Source organism: Melozone crissalis, unplaced genomic scaffold (assembly GCF_028551555.1).
Source record: "Melozone crissalis strain CALT ecotype California unplaced genomic scaffold, PUWL_Pcris_2 ptg000006l_1, whole genome shotgun sequence".
Taxonomy (NCBI): domain Eukaryota; kingdom Metazoa; phylum Chordata; class Aves; order Passeriformes; family Passerellidae; genus Melozone; species Melozone crissalis.
Genome location: NW_026535784.1, coordinates 39,753,025 through 39,774,173, shown reverse-complemented (window position 1 = coordinate 39,774,173; position 21,149 = coordinate 39,753,025). Strand labels below are relative to the sequence as shown.

The window sequence follows — 21,149 nt, the reverse complement described above, 5'->3', positions numbered from 1 at the left end:
TGTGATAAAATGTCATAAGAATAACATAATCCTTGTGCATCAGTTTTGACAGCAATTTCTTTTCCACTGACAGTCACACAGGCAAATGCACAAGATATGACAATACATTGTCACCATTTAGGCCACAACAGTGGTTCAAAATGTGGAAAAGCCAAGTTCAGATCTCCTTTCCACTTTTATCTCAGATGAAAAACCTGGATTCTAAAAACGGCACGGCACAAATCAAATTACAAAATGTAGAAGAGAACATAAGTGGTACTGCACATTTGAGAGAATAGCTGAGAATATTTTCATTTTATCCTTTACTTCCCATGCAAAATAGATATATTTAAAGACAAAAGTTTCCTATGTTGCCAGAGGTTCTCTCCTGTATTTATTACACATTGGCAGACACAGCTTTTCTAAATTATCATGTGCCCACTACACAAGCAATTACAAAATTCCCTTTACTCTGATCCTGCTCTAGCACTTAGAATGTAAAGTAATTTTTGGTCAAAAGTCATAAAAATATAGTAACATCATGTGTAAATTTGTACTGGTTTTCCTTTTTTTTCTTGTATAACAAAGAGCAACCAAATATTTCTATGCTGACAGAACACAGTTCCATACAAACATTCCAATTCGTTTTCTAAAGTAGATCAGTTGATATTTTACTTTTTAGAAATATTGTCCACATAGTATTTTAAATCTGTGGATTTCCTGTAGTGCTTTATATAAAATCAATCCATAAAAAAATTTATTTTAGTTAAGGAAAAAAATACAGAATATTCTCTTGATACCACAATGGTAAGATGATATCTCCTGTTATTAAAAAAACAAGTCAAAAAGTCTATCTGTTTCACTTTTCAGGTAACAGTGAAACACAGCTGTGTCACTGATGCTCTATAAATAACATGGGTAAAGCTATCAGAAAATCTTATTTTCTGATATTACTCAGCACTGAATTACTGCAGTTCCATTCATGTCTTTTCAACTTGCTCCAGACCTTAAAACACACATTTTATTATGTAAGAGTTTGTATGTAAATTATAAGCAACATGTGTGTTTATTATATGCAATATAGGTATATAACTGAGTAAGTAGTCACCAGTAAAATCCCCCTTAATTTGGATGTTTGTAAGGAAACAAACTGCTGGAAAGAGCCCTGTAGGAGACAGAGGAAATGGTTTTTTTGCCAGTAGGTGTCTTTTCAATTGACTTCAGTGGCGTTGCAATTTCAGGTGGCTACAGCAGCTACCCATTAATTTCAAGGCTGTAGGTTCTGAACCTACAAGATCCAATATATAATTCTGTCATTAAATGTAACTTTTAAAAAAGTTATTAAAGCAACTTAAAAGAAGAGAAGAATATGGGCAAACATGTATTCAGTGCACACACAGAAGTCAGTTCATCTCACCATGACATTAGACAGGCACTTGAGAGGTTGGAGAAAGAAGAAACAGAAGAGGTGCCTGGATTTACAATTGCAAATAAATTGTCCCCCACTAGAGAAAATAGAGAATGTACAGCAGCTAGGGGGGAAAAAGTATCAGTGAAGGTTGCCCATTAATTTGTGTCAAGAACTGTCACAAAGAATGTAAAGAGGAAAATAATAGCAGGAAAGAAGACTAATCAAAATAACCTAAGAAAATGTTAATTACACCATGGTCCATTTCACTTTGCCTTTACCTCTTCTCCAGATATACTGCTGTCAGGTAGAAGAACCACTTGAATCAATCCACTTTGTTTCTTCCCAAAAATTGATAGTATCACACTTTGTATAATGTATTTTCATCTCAAAGCCCTAGCTGACCAGGAAAGCAAATGAATAAGAATTACTTTTCACAGAAACACTGTGCCCTACAAATTACATTTTGGCACAGGCACCTCACCATGCCAGCAATTTAGCACCTTCAGTCATGTCCTATGTGTAGCAGCTAAAGAACAGAGAGATAAGCTATGCTGAAGACAATGGAAAACACATGTATTTAGCCTTTCAGGAGGATCAGAAGATCAAACTCTCAATGGCTGAAGAAATCTTTCACTGAGGAAGAAAAAAGTTTTCTCATACAAAATAATTTGTATTATCTGAAATTCATAAGTCTTCATTTCTATTTACTTTTTGTTTCTCATAACTCATCTCTAGACATATTGAGTTTTACTTTATTCTAAAAATAGTTCAGCAAAGTTGCATCTCAGCATCATATTCCAGAAGAAAACTTGTCTGTAATCATTTATTTGACTCTGATTTTCCTCACTCTTTGGCCCCCTCTAGCCATGATGAAGAGCCACACACTATATTTCTGGTTTTCGTCTTTCCCCTTTGCTGCGACATCCTTACTTGGATGCTTGTGAAGCTGCTAAATATCCTACTGAGTCACTTGCAGTTGGTGACAGGAATAACACTTTTGCAATAATAAACAATTATCAGAAGTTTTCAAGTTTTATCAAAGAATTATTAAGTCTTCCACTTATGTTTTAAGCTACACAAATAAAAGCAAACTGTTCAAGATCTAGGTGGTTTGGCACTGTCATGAGAGCAGCACAATGCAAACACACAGCCATGATAAATAGGGCAGTGCCGAGCACCCTTAAATTGCATAAATTCTGCTGCCCCAACTAAACCTTTTCATGACTGACTGATGAACAGGAGCTATCAAATCTGAAGAATAAAAACTGCTCCTGCTGAAGGACCATTTCCTCCAGCAGGGCACTGGAGGAAGGAGGCAGGGAAAGAGGTAATTAGGCTAAGCCTAATCAAGCAAGCAAATCCAAAACCAAAAGCAAACTTCACAATGCCCTCTCTTCTATATTCAAAAGAAAGGACAGAGGACAGGCCTTGTAAAACATCTTAATGATGCCATTATCACTTCTGCTAAACAGAGATACTGTGCAGGCTGCTGTTTTACCACAAATCCCTATTTGGGCAATGATGATGATATTCTCTGTCTCTCACTCTCATAGCACACAGAAAAATTTAGTGAAAGAAAAATTTCAAACAAAACTTCAAGCACATCAGAAGACCTGTAGAAAATTAAATCATAATCTCATAAACAACTAAGAATAACTTCTAAATCTACCTTCTAGTCAAGATGCTAAGTCAGGAGCTAAGCTTCTGCTCTGGCTAAGTAGGAGCCAGCTAAGCTGGAACTGTGAAAAAACAGCTTCAAACTGTATAACACAAAGGAAGAAGTAGAGACAATCACAGCTACTTCTCTGTTCACACATTGGATATTTCTTATCGATTTACTAGTGTTTCTGTGAAGCTGGGAATGGGGAGCTGCTAATAGTGACAAGATTAACCGCAGTTTAAAAGTACAAAGTAGCTGTCAGTGGAAAAGCAAAAGAGCAAATGACCATCAGGAAATAGAAGACAGCAGATGGCCAGAAGAAAGTCACTCTAAAACTGAGTAGCCTTACAGAGTGGAAAATTAAACATTCCAACTGCAAATAGGCATAAACTGGAATGGCCAAAAGTTAACATAAGATAACAAATACCTGTAACAGTTCTGGAAGAAAACACCAGCACAGTTACCCTCTATTGTCTATGAGAGACTGAGAAAAAACACAGATCATTGTCTTTTGTACTACTCCTTTGCATAAGGTGCATCCCAGTCAGGCAGATTATGCTACTCAGAAGTTATTAACACAAATGTGTTCACCAAAGTTGCTGTGGAACTTTTTTGAGAAACTCAATGCTGATGGCCTCCAGCTGACTAAACTTCAAGCAGTACATGTGTAACCAATACAAATTTCGATGGAAAAGCACAGCTGACATCACTATATATATGTGAGTTTCCTCTATAGATAAGATCCAATTAATGACTGGCTGCCCAACATCTTTTCTTATTTAGTTTAGTAAAATGTTAGCAAGGGCAGATCACCCTATTTTTTGCTGTAGCCCTTTGGATGTACGAAAATCTGGTTTTGCTCCAATTATTTCTCTGCGGTTTCAGTAAGAATGAAAACCAGAACACAGAGAATTTATTCTAGCAAATATTTAGTCATCTCCAAAAGGATTTATAAATATTCCCCATGGGAGACTGATCCAGCTGCCCAACATTTGTCCGGTGCTGTTCAGTTTTCCACTTGTCAAAACAAAACAAGTCCAGATATTCAGCCACCTCTTCTGCCAGTTTCAGATATATGCTGCAGGCTGATCACATCCATCTTACTGAGCAAATGACTAATTAAAAAATCTAGGTTGTCCTTTTATGCTAATGGTACCCCACACTTTTTCTTCTCATTTATGGAGGAGAGGGGATGGGGAGGAGCATAGTATATAAAAATTTCCCTACAGGGAAGACTTATTTTCTCAGCATACCTCTGAAGAGGAAGACAGAATCAATGAGACTTTGATTTCTACACTGCAAAGCTGACACTCCTGTGTTGGGGGCCTGGCTGACATTTCACAAACACAGACTACAAAAAGCTTCCTGATTTGTGTTTAAAGTAAGTCTCAAGGACTCGGTTTACCTATAGTTCTGCTAGAATAAGGAGATGTTACCTTGTACTGTCTTCTCACATTGTGACTAGGAATGCATTGAGAACAAATTCCCTTGGGGGGACCATAGATGATTAGGGAAAGACATGGGAATGGTCTCTCCTGAACACTTGGAGTGCAGTGGCCAACAATTTTTCACAGCAAAGCTAGAACAAGCTTCATTCCAGAACAAGAAATTAGACTTCTGCTTTCAAAGTCAAAATCCAGTCCCTAGTTTGCAGCACTACTGGATATTACACAATTTTCATGGAAACCTGAGACAGAATTTAGAAACATGACCAGAATGGGATTCCATGAACTACAGCAAGTGGTGCAAACACAGATCCTTTATCTCCTCATACAGAGGAAATTACCACAGTGCCCTACAGGATTCTGTTCCTGTAAGTTTACACTCTACTGCACGCTTGTCAGTACTGTGTGCTAGAAATAAGATGCCTGTCTCTGCTAAAATGAAGGGAAAAGAGAAATAGAGCTGAGGTTGGGAGAGATGATGGAAGCAACAGAAAAATGTGGGGCACTTGTGCAACTGGTGTACAAATGTGAAAAACACATCAGCTTAATAAAAAAATAAAGTCTGGAGTTCTTAGCTTGGGCATAAAGGTGAAATGGTAAAGGGCACAGGGCTGGGTTTGTACTCTCTGGCTTACAGCCATGTGAAAATCTTGAGTGAAGCTGCTGGAATTAAGAGCTGAGTGTCCAACTCTGCTGTAACTAGTCAGTCCCATTGTTCCTCACTCTTTGGAACCAGCAATTGAATGTTTTCATTTCTCAAACTCACAGAGATTGTCTACCATGCCTTTCTTCAGGCTCGCCTCCAGGGAGAGGAAGAAAGAAGAGGCAGCTGGAAGATTTCGAATTCAAAATGGAACTGTGGGATTCACTGCAGTGACTTTCCTGTTACAAGCATCTGCAGTGCATGGGTGGGTTTTAGACAGGCTGTAGCACCAGGTGATTTACAGCAGAGCTTCTGTGGTTTTCTGCAAAGCTTCTAAGCCTGATGTGGGCAGCTGCTTGGGCTGGGATAAGTTGGTAAAAGCTCATACAGAAATAGCCACAATTACATTCATTCAAATTAAAACTGCAGTGAAAACCTGACAATTAAAATGCAAGCACTGCTTCCACTGGGTAAATACATCAGGGAGGAAGTGGTACACAGGAGTATTTGATTTTTGTTTGAAGCTTTTGTTTAAAAAAGTACTGAATGTGTCATTGCTGATAGGGACATTGAATAGCTCCCACTGCTGTGATACAATTGAAACCTCTGCTGATGACAAGTAGCAGCTCTAAATTGTTGAAACATGAAAGATTGGCACTAAAACACATTTTCTCCCTTAAGACTGCAGCCTATTGAATAACAAAGGTTTGTTAGTTGAAGTCCCTTGCAATCAATCCTTGCATAAAACATGCATTCCCAATGCCAGCTGTTGTTAACATATTAACAAGAAAACCGATTTTGGATTTGAAAACATTGGGTGTTAAATTTCATCATTTACCTTTTTATACCGTTATAGAAATCACTGCATATCAAAATAATGGTTGCTCAAAATAATAACAGTACTAAGCATGAAATACATGCAAATCAGGGAAAATAACTTTTTTTTTTTCAAAGACACAAAGAAAACAAACCACTAATATTTTACCCATAACTAGGGACACCTATGTTTAGGGTTGCATTCTGTTTCACTAAAAATCAGTAACTGCTGGACATGCAAATAGCTTATAAATATTTCTTGATATCAATTACATGTTACAGAATGAAAAGTGAAATTAGAGAGCAGCAGAATGTATTTGTTTGTCTGAAAGAGTCACTATTCTAAATCTGTAAGTTACAGAATGGTTTCAAGGAAAGTGTGTACTAAATAAAAAGAGAGCAGCAAAAAAAAAGGAGGTCTGAATTGATCTGGAATAAATTCGTCTGGAAAGAGCTTTAATAAAAAAGGCAGCCTCAGTCCTGGGAATTCCAACTAAGCCAGCTGATTAGAACACTGATTAGAACTGCAAACACGGGGCAAATAGACTATTTAAAAAAAGGATGCACAATAATGAAACTTAAAGAAAGACAATATTAAACAAATCTCTCAACATAAATGAGATGAGAATTCATTTTCCCTGTGATGCTTTCCACAGCTCCTGAAAGTGCCTGCTGCTGGCAACGAATGACATACAAGGGGAGGGAGAGCAGAGGGAAGGAGCTGTTAGCTTACCAGCCGATGGAGCTTATCGCTCCACTCCCTTCGTGACGCTGGGAACTCACAAGCCTATAAAATGTGCCTTGGCTCCCAGTCCCCTTCTCCTTGAGCAAAATCAAAAGCAAGAGGCTGTACAGAGGAGAAACAGGATGCTGTTCTACTCTGAGGTAGCTCTCCTGACTTGTCTGTTAGAGCATTTCTAACAGTTTGAACAGCATAGCCAAAAATTTTTTCTGATAGAGCTCTCCTTTCCAGTACCTGCTGCCTTACTTCCCCTCCTCTTCCCTCCCTCTTCTTATCTGTTGGTAGGGATTTTGGGGGGGTTGGGATAGGGAGGTGGGAGAGCTACATCATTCCTGGAAGACGGGAGAGAAACACCCAAGATGACTTCGGTCCCCACAGCCAAGTGGAACATGAGCACGAGCAGCAGGTGGAATGTGAGCCTTGTTGAAGCAGGTGATCCCTGGGGACAGGCTCTGGAAGCACCAGCTGCAAATGCTTCTGCCCCTGTAGCCTCCTCAGCAGGCAACTTCTCCAATCAGTTCGTGCAACCTTCCTGGCGCATTGCCCTGTGGTCTCTGGCTTACGGTGGCGTGGTGGCGGTGGCCGTTTTTGGGAATCTGATTGTCATCTGGATTATCCTGGCTCACAAGCGCATGAGGACGGTGACAAATTACTTCCTGGTGAATCTGGCCTTCTCTGATGCCTCCATGGCTGCTTTCAATACTCTCATCAACTTCATCTACGCGCTGCACAGCGAGTGGTACTTTGGAGAGGCTTACTGCCGCTTCCACAACTTCTTCCCAATCACAGCTGTCTTCGCCAGCATCTACTCCATGACAGCCATCGCTGTGGACAGGTGAGACAAGTGTAGGGGTGAGAGACTGAGATCAGATTCTCTGCCAAAATAAAAATGCAGAGATAACAATCATATGATGAGAGGCAAAGATCTCAATAGCTCCTTCATTGTGCTCCTCTGTGCTTCTTTAGGATCTCTTCCTAACATACTTTTCCCCCTGGTCTTTGGTCTTTTTTCTTCAGGTTTCCATTGTTTTTATTCTTCTGCTTTCTTTTATACCAAAATTTCCTCTCTCTGTTTGATTTCGGCTGTGCTCCATCTTTCAATACTTATTCTGTAACAGCAATTCAGGGTTTTGCTTCCCACTGTGAAAAGTCTGTCTCTCAGCCAGGCATCTGATATATACTGATAAGGAGTTGCAGAGTGTCTGTGTGTAAAGGGAGAGGGTTTCAAATTTCCCTCTTTTCTGTATTTCTGCAGATGGCAGAGGCATTTGCCTCCTCTTCAGAAATCACTTCAGATCCCATTTTTAACAGCTTTTCTCACAGTCAGCACTGGGATGCTTTGTTTCTGCTGATTTTAACTAATGAGACTATTTACATTACCATCTGTGCATATCTAGAGGTCTGGTAAGAACATAGTTTCAAAGTGCTCAGGTTTTTTCTGATTTCTTGAAGCAAAATAAAGCTTTGTGACTCTCAAAGGAAAAACATCTGGGAAAAACTTTACCTTTGTAGTCCTGACAATAATGGAATAAGACAGTTGTAACGTCCATACAGCAGAGGGAAGATGTAGTTGCCAGTTTCCTACACAGATGCATTGATGGACTCTGTTTCTCAGAGAGTGCTCTGAGTCTCCCCTGGGAAATGTTTCTTTATTATTGTTTTCACATTTGCTGTGCTGGAGAGATAACTTACTGGGGGTTTTTCTGTGTTTTTTTTTTGTTGTTTGTTTGTTTTTTTGTTTTTTAAACTGATTTGTATTTCAGGTCTTTTACTCCTCTTAGCAATGCACTGAGATTATTCACTAAACTCCTACATATTCAAATCACATTATACATATTTTCTGAATTGACTTATCAGAACTGCAGTATTTCCAAGTGATGGTAGTTAAGGTTTTATAAGATTCAATCCATTTTTTGAAATGTTATTTCTCATTTCCAGGTAAAAAGATTGGGAAACATTTTTGTGCCTTTTATACTTGTGGACAAGTTCATATAATAATTCTTTTCTGTTTGCCCTACTAATAGAAAATTTTCAGGGGCACTCTTGGCTAAATGCATTTCAGTTCTGTAAAGCTAGGAAGGAAAGAGCAAATTAGATTCTTGGCAACTCTTGTACTTTTCTGCTCTGAGGATGGGAGAAGACGTGAGGAAATCAGCACACTCTCCTCCTGCTAGTGATGTATCTTCTCAAATGTCAATCCCCATTAAAAATTGAGAAGATTGTGTAACACCAGTGCTACCACCTTTGACCAGGCAAAGATTTTTTTCATTCTCTTTTTGAGTTTTGCTTAAGACTCTCATCTAGCTTGAGGTTTTCAGAAACATAAAATGGCTTTAGTTGAAGTATTTAACAGCAAGAGCTGCATATTGAATAGCTGCTGCTGCAGCTCATCAAGTCATTAGTTGAGCAGTTACAGGAATGCTCTGAGTAATGTTTTATTTCATTTTTTCCTTACAAAATTATCCACAGAGATGTAGTACTTACTACTTTGGTAGTTCCTAAATTTATGTTAGGAAATTGGGAACAAAAGTGAATATAGTTCCATAGGAATCCAAATGTATTTCCAGAGTGAGAGAAAATAGCTCTGCTCCACACTGACTAAAGTGCAATGGACAGATACATCTATTGGAAATGTTTTCCTTAGTGTAGCAGTGCAAAATTTTGGTGCTCAGAGGTGAGTAAATAGCTACTGTTATTCGCTCTGATCTAGTTCTTGTCAGAAAATCCCCTGAAGAAATCACTATGTTACATCCTCCAAGTTCACCTGCCTCCAAAGGCAAATGAAAATCTTCTCAATGAACAATGGCATAGCTGTGTTTAGGTGAACTCTCTGTAGTACCAAGCAGCATCATGTAAAACAAACAGAAGAGCAGTCTATCCCTCCTTCCCTATTCTCACTGCTATTCCTTTTATGCCGAATCACACCTGATGCATTCAGTGCCTTTAAACATTCCCTGGCTACCTCGGCAATGCAATTCTGCCAAGTTGAGGAAACCTAAGGGTCAAAACAGATCCCAAGGAATGTCCTTGGATATACAGACTGCCCTATTCCAGGGCAAAGATCTGCTGGGTGGATGCCTTTTAAAACTTTTGTTCCCCATTTGCCTTTCATAAAAGTTCAGCCATTTTAACCCAGTAAACTCATCCTTACACATTCTTTTAATTAAAAAAATTAAAGCAACAAAAGCTACAAATCTGGATAAAGCTGCTAAGGGAACTGAAATGATGGAATCAGATGACTTTCCTTTAGAAATTGTTACCATCTCAAAATACAAAAGGTCATGAGTAGTAACTCACTAAAAAGTATGTTGTGTTATGCTCCACTGCTTGCTTTAGAGCATCCAAATGTTCATAGAGTGTAAATGTGTGACTGTGAACCTGGACATCACTGAGCAGAGGTCATGGGCAGTACAAGTTTCCTTTCCCATCTGGTTCTGTAGGACATTCTAAGATGTGTGAATTGTGAGATTACCAGGCTGACACAGAGTCTTCTGAACTATGCACTTCCTGCAGTGGGGGTGAGCTGCCTCTGGAGCTGACGATTAAAGTATCCAAGACTGAAGATCCTGGTCCTTGAACACAGACTCAAATTCATGTGGCTTTATTCACACTTCTGACCAACCCTTCCTAGTGGGTTTTTTTTTCCAGCTTTCTCCTTCTTTTCCAGCAGGCTGTTTGCAGTCTACTGCAGAGATGGCACAGGTAGCTCAAACCAAGTTGTTTGAGTGCCAGAAGCAGCAGCTATTTTACGCTGTGCTGCAGGCATTCATTCCTGCATTCTTCTGTAGCTCGCACTGCACAGTTCCATTACTTCCAGTGCAACAGTTCCTTTAGCTATGTTATGGGGATAAACTGGTAAATAGTCCAAGATAAACTGAATAGGAGACAATTCTGGAGCCAATATGCCCTTGTCACTCAGCAGTGCATGATCCTAAAGGGTCCATCCATGATCCTAAACTCCATCTGTGATCATGGCAATACAGTGTGTGACTGCTGTACAGTTCTTGGACATACTAATGACAGTAAATTATGCAGAATTTAGGCCACCTAGTACTGAAGATCTGCTTTCCTTTCCTACAAGATCTTAGCATGCAAAGAAGGTGGCTCACGTATGCCAGCAATTACTTTTGAGTCCAGAGATTGCTTCATTTTTAGGCCTACACACAAAACACCTGTTTTGTGTATAGGCCTAAAAATTCTCTGCAGATGCTTGATGATTACAGTGGAAGTTTGGGAATGCAGCAATATAGCACAAAATAACATGTCTTCATTAGAGCACTTAGTACTATGCATTTTCCCCTGGTTGTAGCACATTTACTGTATTACTTTCTCAGTTACTTTTCTCTCTGCAATTCCATAATGATTTTCACATGTCAATGAATTTAACTCTTCATAAAACCAACTCCTCATGACTTAAAAGTATTCTAATAGCAATCATGAGTAGTTGCTGATGCTATTCATATCTTACCATTTCTTTTCTTTCTAGTACACCTGAAACTTTTTGGTCTTTGAAGGCAGAAAACATTTGTTTCATTTTATTTGACTTTATATTTAATATTCAATTTTATTTCTCTGCTTGCACAGTCTTCTCTCTTTTTTTATGAACCTTAGTATTACCTAGTTTCTAGCAAGCATATGTATGTCCTTATTTAATACCCATCATTCCAGTTTCCCATCTAATTTTCTCACTTTTAATATATTTACAGAAGCACACATATACTGTGTCAGTTTTCTCTTTTTCCTGTGACATTTTTCAGTTACTGATGGCTGCTAATAATCCCTCCATATACTCAGACTTCAGCAAAAGTAATGATACGAGCTTGTAACAGAAGATGGACATGAGACAAACACAGGATTCACCTCATAAAATAAAACCCAAACTCATCATATATACACACATCCTGAAAACATCACTTAGGCTCTTCAATCTCTCCAGATGTATTCTGTAAGAGCAGTTATTATTGTCACAAAATAGTACCACATGCCCTATAAATTAATGTTACTGAAATTCTGAAGTAGGCAGTTGGCACAAAAATGCCTTATCTTTCCAGTAGAATACATTTTGATATCACACTCTGCCTGATTTCCCATTCCTGGGACAAATTGCTCAAGGCCTTCATGCACCATAAGCATTTTAAACTGATAGTCCTTCCAAATCATCTATTATCTGACTGTTGTTAAGTACCCGTTACCTACCTTGTGTGCTCAGAATAATAAAGTACAGGGAAATGTGTATGTATAAAAATGATCTCAAACATTTCTGGCAGTTTAAGATACGGAGTGCACAGGGCATGACACTGTGTTGTGATGATATGGCAGCAGTGGCAGCAGGAGATGCACATCAAGATCTTTTGGTAATTGCAACCTTGAATGTGAGCCCGGCACCAAGTGTTTTGTGCTTGGCTCACTGGTGAATGGAGGAGACTGAAGCAGTGACAGAAGGAAACCTGCACTGCCCAGCTGCTACACCTGGCACAGAGCTCTGCTCAAACAGAACTGCAGCCTTTCGCCCCTCTCTCATTCCCTATCCCTCAGATTTAGATGTCTCAAAATACATGGTTTTCATTTAAAAAGAAGTGAGAATTTGCACTGAAGACTTGTGAGAGAGAGATGAGCATCAGAAGAAAAACAAAAAATGAGATGGAGGTTTTTTCAAGTTTCTTGTGCTTCACAGGCTAGAGACTCCCACTCATACCTGAGAATATTTTCACCATAAGAAATTGATAGTGCTTCTGGTTTTTTCCATAAAATGCCATTTACTATTAGCTGGCTTTTCCTAAAACCTCTGGTGCCACATAACTACAGAAAAAAACTACCTGCCATATCCCTACTACAATACTAAAGTGAAAAACAATGTTTTTTCAAACTGATGGATGACTTCAAAATCACAACTTCAGGAATTAGCCTTGGTCACTGCACATCACAAAGGGCAAAAAATGCAAGATATGCTTTAGAAATTATCACTATTATTTCTATTCTTACTTTGCCAAACTATAGAATTCAAAGAGAAAATCCCTTCCCCATTTCTCTGTCTTCCTCAAAGAGTATTTGAAGATGAAGCACACCTTATTTATGGGTTCCAGTATCTAGGCTGCCCTCTGAAAGCTACCAATTCTCAGAACTGGAGAGAAAGTTCAGTAGGAGGGCATTAAGGTTCAAATATCAAGAGCTGAAACACAAAGGACTCACCTGGGGGTCTAAAATAGTTTTTGGACTCGACCATTCTCTTTCTCTCTTAGTAAAGAGGTGAGATAGTTTCTGCAGAACACTTTGAAGCAATGGCAACAGGATTCGGCATGCAGAGGCCTAGGAAAAACAAACCTTTTCTTGCAATAGTACAATTTCACAGCGATTGGGCAAAAAAACAGGACTTTTTTCCAGTTTTGGTCAAAATTCATGTCAGAGTTAAATTATTAAAAACATACTGGGGCAGTCTGGAAAAAAAATACAGGCATAACAGTTATTTTTTCTTTTTTGTTTTGTACTGAATAAATATTCTATTTAATAAGCTGCTTTCAAAAGGTGCTGTAAAAAAAGAGGTTGATACACCAGTATCTTGAGAAATATAAGCAACATTTACAACAGCAACAAGCCCCCAGAATTCTTGTTCCAGAGAGGAAATATCCGCTAAGTTTTAACCTTATGTTCAAACAAGAAGTTCATTTTAGACAGAGTCTTATCCTTAAATACATACTCTTATTTATAATTTAATGAAAACTATTAAAATATGCTCTGTGGTTTACTATGCAATGTGGCCTGTGGTACTTTTAAAAGTTAGTCAAGGGTTGGGGTGATGAATTTTTGGGAGAGAGCAGTTTGTTTTGTTTATTTGCTGATTTTCTTAAATATTATTGCCTAAATGCATGTTTTTCTGACTGATTTACCAACCAGGAAATAAAGCTGTATCATTCACATACCTGTTTTTCCCTAAAATAAAATTATTTCAAGATAACTGCAGAAACAAGAAGGAACCCATCTAGATGACAGTGGAAGAAATGTAACTAACAGTGGTTATGCAGCTGGAGCTGTTTCTACAGACCTTGCACTGATACTGGTCCCCAACAGCCTACATAGATGATATGAAAAGAAAAGGAGAAACAGAAACCTTTCTGCCAGGGGAAGTCAGTCTGACATTTTATGATACAGGCCTTTTCTACCAATATTCATAGATATAGAATACATTGAATAAAATCAATTGCATACTTATAAAAATCTAGCCCATTGTCAGTTATCAGATCCTCCTCAAGCAGAATGCACTGTTTATGAGAGCTCAGCCATCCTGGAGACTTTCAATGTTACTGGTTTTAGGTTTTAGTTAAGAGGTGCTTGTAAGCAAGGCAATGGAAGCTACTTCTGATTTCAGAAAAACTGTTTCCCCCTGCTCAAAGCACAAATAGTGATTCACCCAGAGCAACACACATTCCTCTGGGTAAATCAAGGCCAAATTATACTCCTGGGATATTGATGTCTCAAATGTACCATATGTTTACCTGTCATGTTGTCACACATCTCCTTTATGGCATTAGCTTTAAGGTGAACACTGCACAACAGGCCCTTCAGGGCAGCAAAACCAGTCTGTCTCAACAGTCAGTTGTAGTCCTACAGAAATGCCCACAGCCACTCCTCCTGCAGAGAAAGTCAGACTAAATAAATGAATACAAACCAGTCACACAAGAAAAGAAGGAGCCTTGCTCTAGTAGGTAGCAGATAGAGATTAAAGAATATAAAAGTTAAAGATTTTGTTTTCATAATACAAAAAAAGCCTTTAAAATCTCAGTTCATTCCATCAGCTTTAGTCTACCCTATATAGCTTACATTTTGGAGGATTTTCCACACCAATGTTCTAAACAAGGGCAGGGAATCACAGCAATTTCCTTAAGTTTTTTAAATACCAGTTGATTCTAAATAGAAAGTCCTAAGATCAGCTACTGTCTTGAGGGAATAACAGCTTTTGTGTATTCATGAAAGAAGCATGCTTTGCTGTCTCCTGTTCACAAGTCACTTACATGTAAGCATTATGATTTTTCTCTCAGTCTCTTCCTTTGTCAAGTTCCAATTTCCTGTTACAATCTGGCATGATTACATTTTGCCCCATGTGAGTTTATAAACACATTGTAAACAGGTGAAACAAATCAATTAGGATGATTAAAGGCTTCCAGCTGCGTCTCCAAATGGGCATTTACAGGATCCAATTTTGAACGTCATTTTCTTTTAATAACATCTTGTGTATTTTTGCCACAATTTTCTAAATGATGTGTTAAAGACGGAAGGTCTTCCTGGCTGTATTAGCCAGTCTATGCTATTTTACAAAAAGACAAATTAGGTTTATTTTTTATCTTTTCTATTGTTGGGACCATAATACACAAACTTCTCAAGCTTTTGTAGTATTTAGCAGCTATTTGGCTCACGTTACTTGAAAACTGTAAGAGATATATGATTATGCTGCCATTAAAACTACTGGCTTAAAGAGTTTATCAATGTTATTCAAAAGAAGACTCTCTATTTCTGTTTCAGAGAAAACTGATTTTCTTGATTTGGTGAACCCAAGACACAAGAAAAGAAGAGTCTAAATTGTAGACTCTAGACAAATAGAGCAGTTCAGAAGGGAACTGGATCTGTTCTGACCCCAGCAGCTATGAAAAGAGTGCAGCAGCAAGTACACCATGATGCACCAGCCATTGTATCATGCAGCCTGAATGATTTCTCATTAAACTCAGTGGAAAGACTCTTGCTGACTTTAGTAGTAATCAATTAGGGACAAAGATTAACATAAGATAAAGGTGTAAGAGAATTGATGACAGAGGGATGTCATATGGCCACAAAAAAAAAATCACGTGCATATGAAACTAAAGTGCTACCTAAAATGCTTTGGAGTCATACACGGTAGAACATGGTGCAGTTGTTGAGCAACCCACATTCTTGGAAGTGCTAGCTTGATCTCTACCAAAACATATTTCCATCCCTGCATTTCTAAATATGCATATTCCATCTTATAATTATTATAATTATTTTCCAAGTATAAATGTTTTGTTGGGTGGGGTAATAATAATTTTTTATTAAAAAAATTTTTGCTTGTTGTGATAAATGAGTATAATGAGTTCATTCCTTTCAGCAGTACATCCCTGCTTTGTTGGGTAAAATAAACTATCTGTGGCACTATCAGCAGCTTCCACTGGAGTGAGAAATCATTACAAGTCCCATCTTTAAATCAAACCACCTCAGTGGGAGTTCAGACTCCTTTATTCAGCAGGGAACCACACTGCTCAAGCCTGGTGACAGACTGAACAGTAACTGTCCAAAGACTGCAAAGCAAATGGTCACAGCACCCCACTGAAAAAATGTCTGTGTGGCTCCAGAATGCTTTTCAGTGGTGTAACAAGGCTTCAGTTGCTTGTAGCCATTAGAAATCCTACTTCAGCTCAAATACCTATCACCTTTCACTGTCCCTGGAGAGAAGGTGTGGAGAGGTACAAGGTCTGCATATAAATGTCACAGAACATGGTGAACCTATGAGGGCTTCTGCATTTGTCACTGGCTTCAGAACAACTGCATAAATTTTGGGCACTATAACATAAAGGCATTACTCTATCTAGAGAGCATCTACAGGAGGATCACAAGGCTGGAGAAGGGTCTGGAGAGGAAGCCTTATGAGGAGTGGCTGAGGTCACTTGGATTGCTCAGCCTAGAGAGGAGGAAACTGAGGGAAGACCTCACTGCAGTCTTTAGCATCCTCAGAAGAGAAAGCACAAGGACAGGCAGCAATTTGCTCACCCTCCTGACCAGTGACAGGACCTGGAGGAACAGCATGAAGCTGAGTCAGGAGAGGTTTAGCTCAGGTATCAGGAAAAGGTTCTTCACTGTCAGGGTGCTTGGGCACTGGAACAGGCTCCCCAGGGAAGTGGGCACAGCACAGCCTGTGTCAGCTGGATAATGCTCTCAGGCACACAGTGTGATTCTTGGGGATGGTCCTGTGCAGGGTCAGGAGTTGGACTCTGACTCTCATGAGTTGCTTTCAACTCAGCTTATTTTATGATTCTATGATGAAGCTCAGACAACTTGAAAGAACTGTGGAGTAGCAGAACAATCTGTAAGACAGATGACATTGGAGCACCCCAGAAGTCCTGCTGTTCCCTTTGCATGTTGTTTATGGTTGGCTGATTACAGAGAGGAGAAACTCTCTGGGAGTTCTCTCCCATACAGCTGCAGAGGCAGAAGGGCTTGCCACCAAGCCACACTGCCAAAATGTTCTGGTTTTTTACCACATCTACTTACCTTAGAATCTCTGCTACGCTAGGGCTGATTTCTGTCATGTCTTTTGCTCTCACATGACCCCCAGTTTCCTTTCTTACTCTCTCCTCTCTCAACACAATTTCTATATGCTGTTATTCTACAATTCTCCTTTCTTTGCTTCTCCTACTAGTTTCTAATTTTTCTCTTTTCACTCCTATTTTTTTTCATTCAACAAACTGCTCCCTAGTCTCAGTTATTTTGCTAGATCTATATATCTCATCATTCTGGCTTTCACTCCTGGCCTATTCAAACATTTCTTCTATTTCTACACCATGTTCAGCACCATTCACTGCACAATTCAGATAACATGTCTACTCTTCCCCCTTGTAACTGGCATTTTTCCATCCTTAATATATGTAAGGATATCATACAGAGCAATCATAATATTCAGGGGCAATATGCTCATTATACATACCCACTATCCTATCCTTAGCCTCCTTACCTCACTGATTTTCTGGGCAACACCTAAGCATGGAACCTCTAGCCTGTGCTAGCAGGAGCTTTCATTCCTGCTGGAAGCACCCTTGCTGAATGGAGAGAGATCAAAAGCAAGAGCAAACTAAAAATTTAGTGACCACTACTTCAGATTGAGCCTAAAGAGATAGACAAACTACCCTTAGATATCTGTAAGGGCAAGATAACATTTACAGCAAACAAAATCATAAGCAGGAGCATGTGCGTCTCCTTTGCAAATGACAGCTAACAGTGCAGGAAGAACTCACTTCTTTTCAAGGCTTCTTTTGGCTGCAGAAATAACATCCAGATTCTGTTCAAACATCGAGGTAGTTCTTGACCTTCAATGAAAGCTCAGTCCACATTTTCTACTTTACTTCTGGCAATGATGGTTTCCCTAAGAAAATGCTACCAAACATGTATGACAAATCTGAGTGAATGTAATAATTGCAGTCATAAAGCAATATCTCATTATGTTAATGAAGCAATTTTGTTTCTAAGAAAAGCCACTTAGAGAACTTACACTTACAGAACACACTGTAATTGTTAGTGTACCGGCAAAGTAGAATAACTTAGATTTGTTATCAAAGGCTCTGTAACAGAGCTGTCAATACTCTCCACTAAATCTATCCAGAACAAAGCTATTATTGAGGGAATAGTCAAAACTCCCCTACTTCCTTTCCATTTTGCTTGTTAGAATGACTGCCTGTGACATGTTTGTAATCAATCTTGTGCAATAGCTAGGCTGTTGGCTTATCATTCAAATTTGAACCCTAAAAATAAATAGCACGCTTTTTATCTGATCCTTGGCCTTTGACTTATTTTACTCAGACAGCCAGTTGTTAAAATTTCCATCAGTACAGCTGTATGAGTCACTTCACCCAAACAATCCATGTCTTTAAAGGGCAGACAGGGAGATAAAACAACCAAATTTTATCTTAGGCAACAAGAAGTACTGTTGGTATCTATTGGGAGTAAGATTAATATAACTGGGAATAAGAATAATGTGAATGTAACAGAAATCTGACAATAGCACATAAAATAATAGCAATGTGCAATCTGAAAAAAGTAGCAATTTGAAGGAATGATTCCAGGCTAGAAGGAGATGCCTCAAGAATCTCACTAGCATGTGAGATTATTATTTGCTTACAGCTTATCACTTACTACAAGTAAAGATCTTCAAATATTTGGACAGTGCTTGGCAGTCCACACAAAAGCCAGCTCAATTTGAAAGACAGGGCACATGACTACAAACTTGACTTCTTTACCAAGTGGTACTTACTCTTCAGAGGAGAAAGGAACTAGGTAGAAGAGGGCAGCAATCCAACTGCTGTTCTTAAGAAACAGAAGACACCCAGCACTCAAAACTATTTCATACTATGCAATACCAAATGCAATAAAAAGCCAAAGGCACGTGAAAGAGAGGGGAACTAACTGTTACCTACAGAGAAAAAATATCAAAGTGCAGTGAAAACAAAAAATTACCAAACTTGAAATTCCAGATATGGAAACTGATGATTCAGAACAACTGAAGCTGTTTTAGATCGCTCCCTGTTTCTGACAGCACTTAGATGTTTTAAGATACTAGGGCAGTTATGTCTACTAGAAAAGGCATAGCACTATTATGACCAATGTTGGATTTATCACATATTTTATCATTAAATATAAACAGAGTTAGCTTTGCTAAAACAAATATCTGTTCTGTAATTACTCATCTGTCAAAGATAAAATTTCCAAAAAAATAAGACTATCTTGAGTAAAATTTGTATAGCACAGCATGTAAATATGGATGTAAAAGAATCTTGCACAAATTCTTATCAGAAGCATTATTTTATAAATATTATTGTTATTGTCTCATGGCTAATGTCGATATGTAAAAACCTTGGACAAGTCTGCCAAGAACCTAGATGTGTACCGTAACAATTAAAATATATGACTCCATTTATTTGAAATGAGTATGAGTCTTTCAATTGCAGCAAACACAAGATATTATTCAAAAAATGATTGATACAAATTTTGTGTCTCCCTTATTCCTTGCATCTGTAACAGAAATAAAAAAAAACAGAAAACAAGACTTGTTTTTCTATTACTGTTGATTTAGATGCTTTTTCTCATTGCTTTTTTTTCTAAACTTTTAATTGTAATTACTTAAACATTTTGATTCTTTTTTTGCATGTTCTTCTAAGGTTACCAGCATACCTGAATTGCTAATACAATTATGGGCCAGGACAAAGAATGCTATCCTTCCTGGGAGCACGGGAGCTGAGAAGGCAAATGAGATGTTTTCTTGCTTTATGCATCTATTTCCCTTAATGCTTTTACCAGTTCTAAACTGGCGCTTCTCTCAGTTCTCTGTATGAATCAGTTGCTCTGGTGTTCTTTGGCAGACACTCTGAAGTCAGTCTCTCTCTACTGAAATAAATGCATGTGGACTTATCAGGTTCCTGTAGCTTTGGGACAGAGGACTATTAATCCTGACAGCTTGGCTGCAAAATTTTGTATAAGAAATAAATATTGTATGACCTAGCAGAATAACAGAGGATTCAGCTGCATTGTGCTTTTCCATCAGGCTGTACAGTAACAGAATTGTCTAACTTTTTGCAAAATAGTTTCTCTACTGATAGTACATATGATTAACTGGGTGTCCCATGGCTGCAAAATAATATCCAATGAACCTGCTTCTCCTTTCAATGCTGCCTTCACTGGAGTGGAACCACACAAAGGGCACAGCAACATCGGAACTGCAGGAAGACAAATATCTCTACTTTTACCCTAAGATTTGGCTGATTCTAGATACATTTGAATTTCTGAAGAGTTCTTACACAGAGGTTTTCGCTTTCTTTTACAGATATATGGCCATTATTGATCCGTTGAAACCTAGGCTCTCTGCAACTGCTACCAAGGTGGTCATTGGGAGCATATGGATTTTGGCATTCCTGTTGGCCTTCCCCCAGTGCCTATACTCCATAACCAAGGTGATGCCTGGGAGAACTCTTTGCTATGTAGCATGGCCAGGTGGTCCAAAACAGCATTTTACGTAAGCTTTTGTTCTTTTAAACTTGTGCATGGTGATGTTGAGACTTGCAATGGACTTGGCAAAATCTCTGGCATTGTGCAGATACTCTACATGCAGAATAACTAACAACTTTGATCACTGAGAAATGCAGAGCCAGTGTTCTACGGATGATAAAGCATTATGTGTGATAAACAGAACAAATTTATTCTCTTCCACATCTGAGTGTGCTCCCTCCTGTGCTGCACTTTTACCGTCATTGCTGCATGTAAGATCACTACTTCTATACAGACAGAGATGGTCAGAACTGGGAACATAACATGCAATTCAAAGCAAGCTTCCTCTTTATCCTAACCAGGAAAAAAAAAAGGCTTTCTAGTCTCTCCTTAGAATCCTTTAGGTTGGAAAAGACTTCTAAGGTCATCAAGTTCAACCATGGACCCTACACTACCAAGTCCGCCACTAGACCATGTCCCTGAGTGCCACATTCACAGGTTTTCAATAAACCGAGGGATGGTGAATCAATTGATTCTCTGGGCAGCCTGTACCAATGCTTGACAACCCTTCTCATGAATAAAATTTTCCTAATAGTCAGTCTAAACCTTCCCTGGCACAGCCTGAAGCTATTTCTTCTCTTGTAACTAGAGAGAAGAGACAAACATCCATCTCACCATAATCTACTTTCAGGTAATTGTAG

The 21,149-nt window shown here is 38.6% G+C and overlaps 1 protein-coding gene across 1 annotated transcript in view; it reads left to right on the top strand.

Annotated features, from left to right (window-relative positions):
* Positions 1-7,055: 7,055 nt before the first annotated feature.
* Positions 7,056-21,149, top strand: part of TACR3 (tachykinin receptor 3) — a 34,185-nt gene continuing 20,091 nt past the window's right edge. Inside the window, exons 1-2 of the mRNA XM_054295720.1 lie at positions 7,056-7,531; positions 20,288-20,476. Of these exons, the coding sequence (XP_054151695.1) occupies positions 7,056-7,531; positions 20,288-20,476 (665 nt within the window). The remainder of the gene's footprint in view (positions 7,532-20,287; positions 20,477-21,149) is intronic.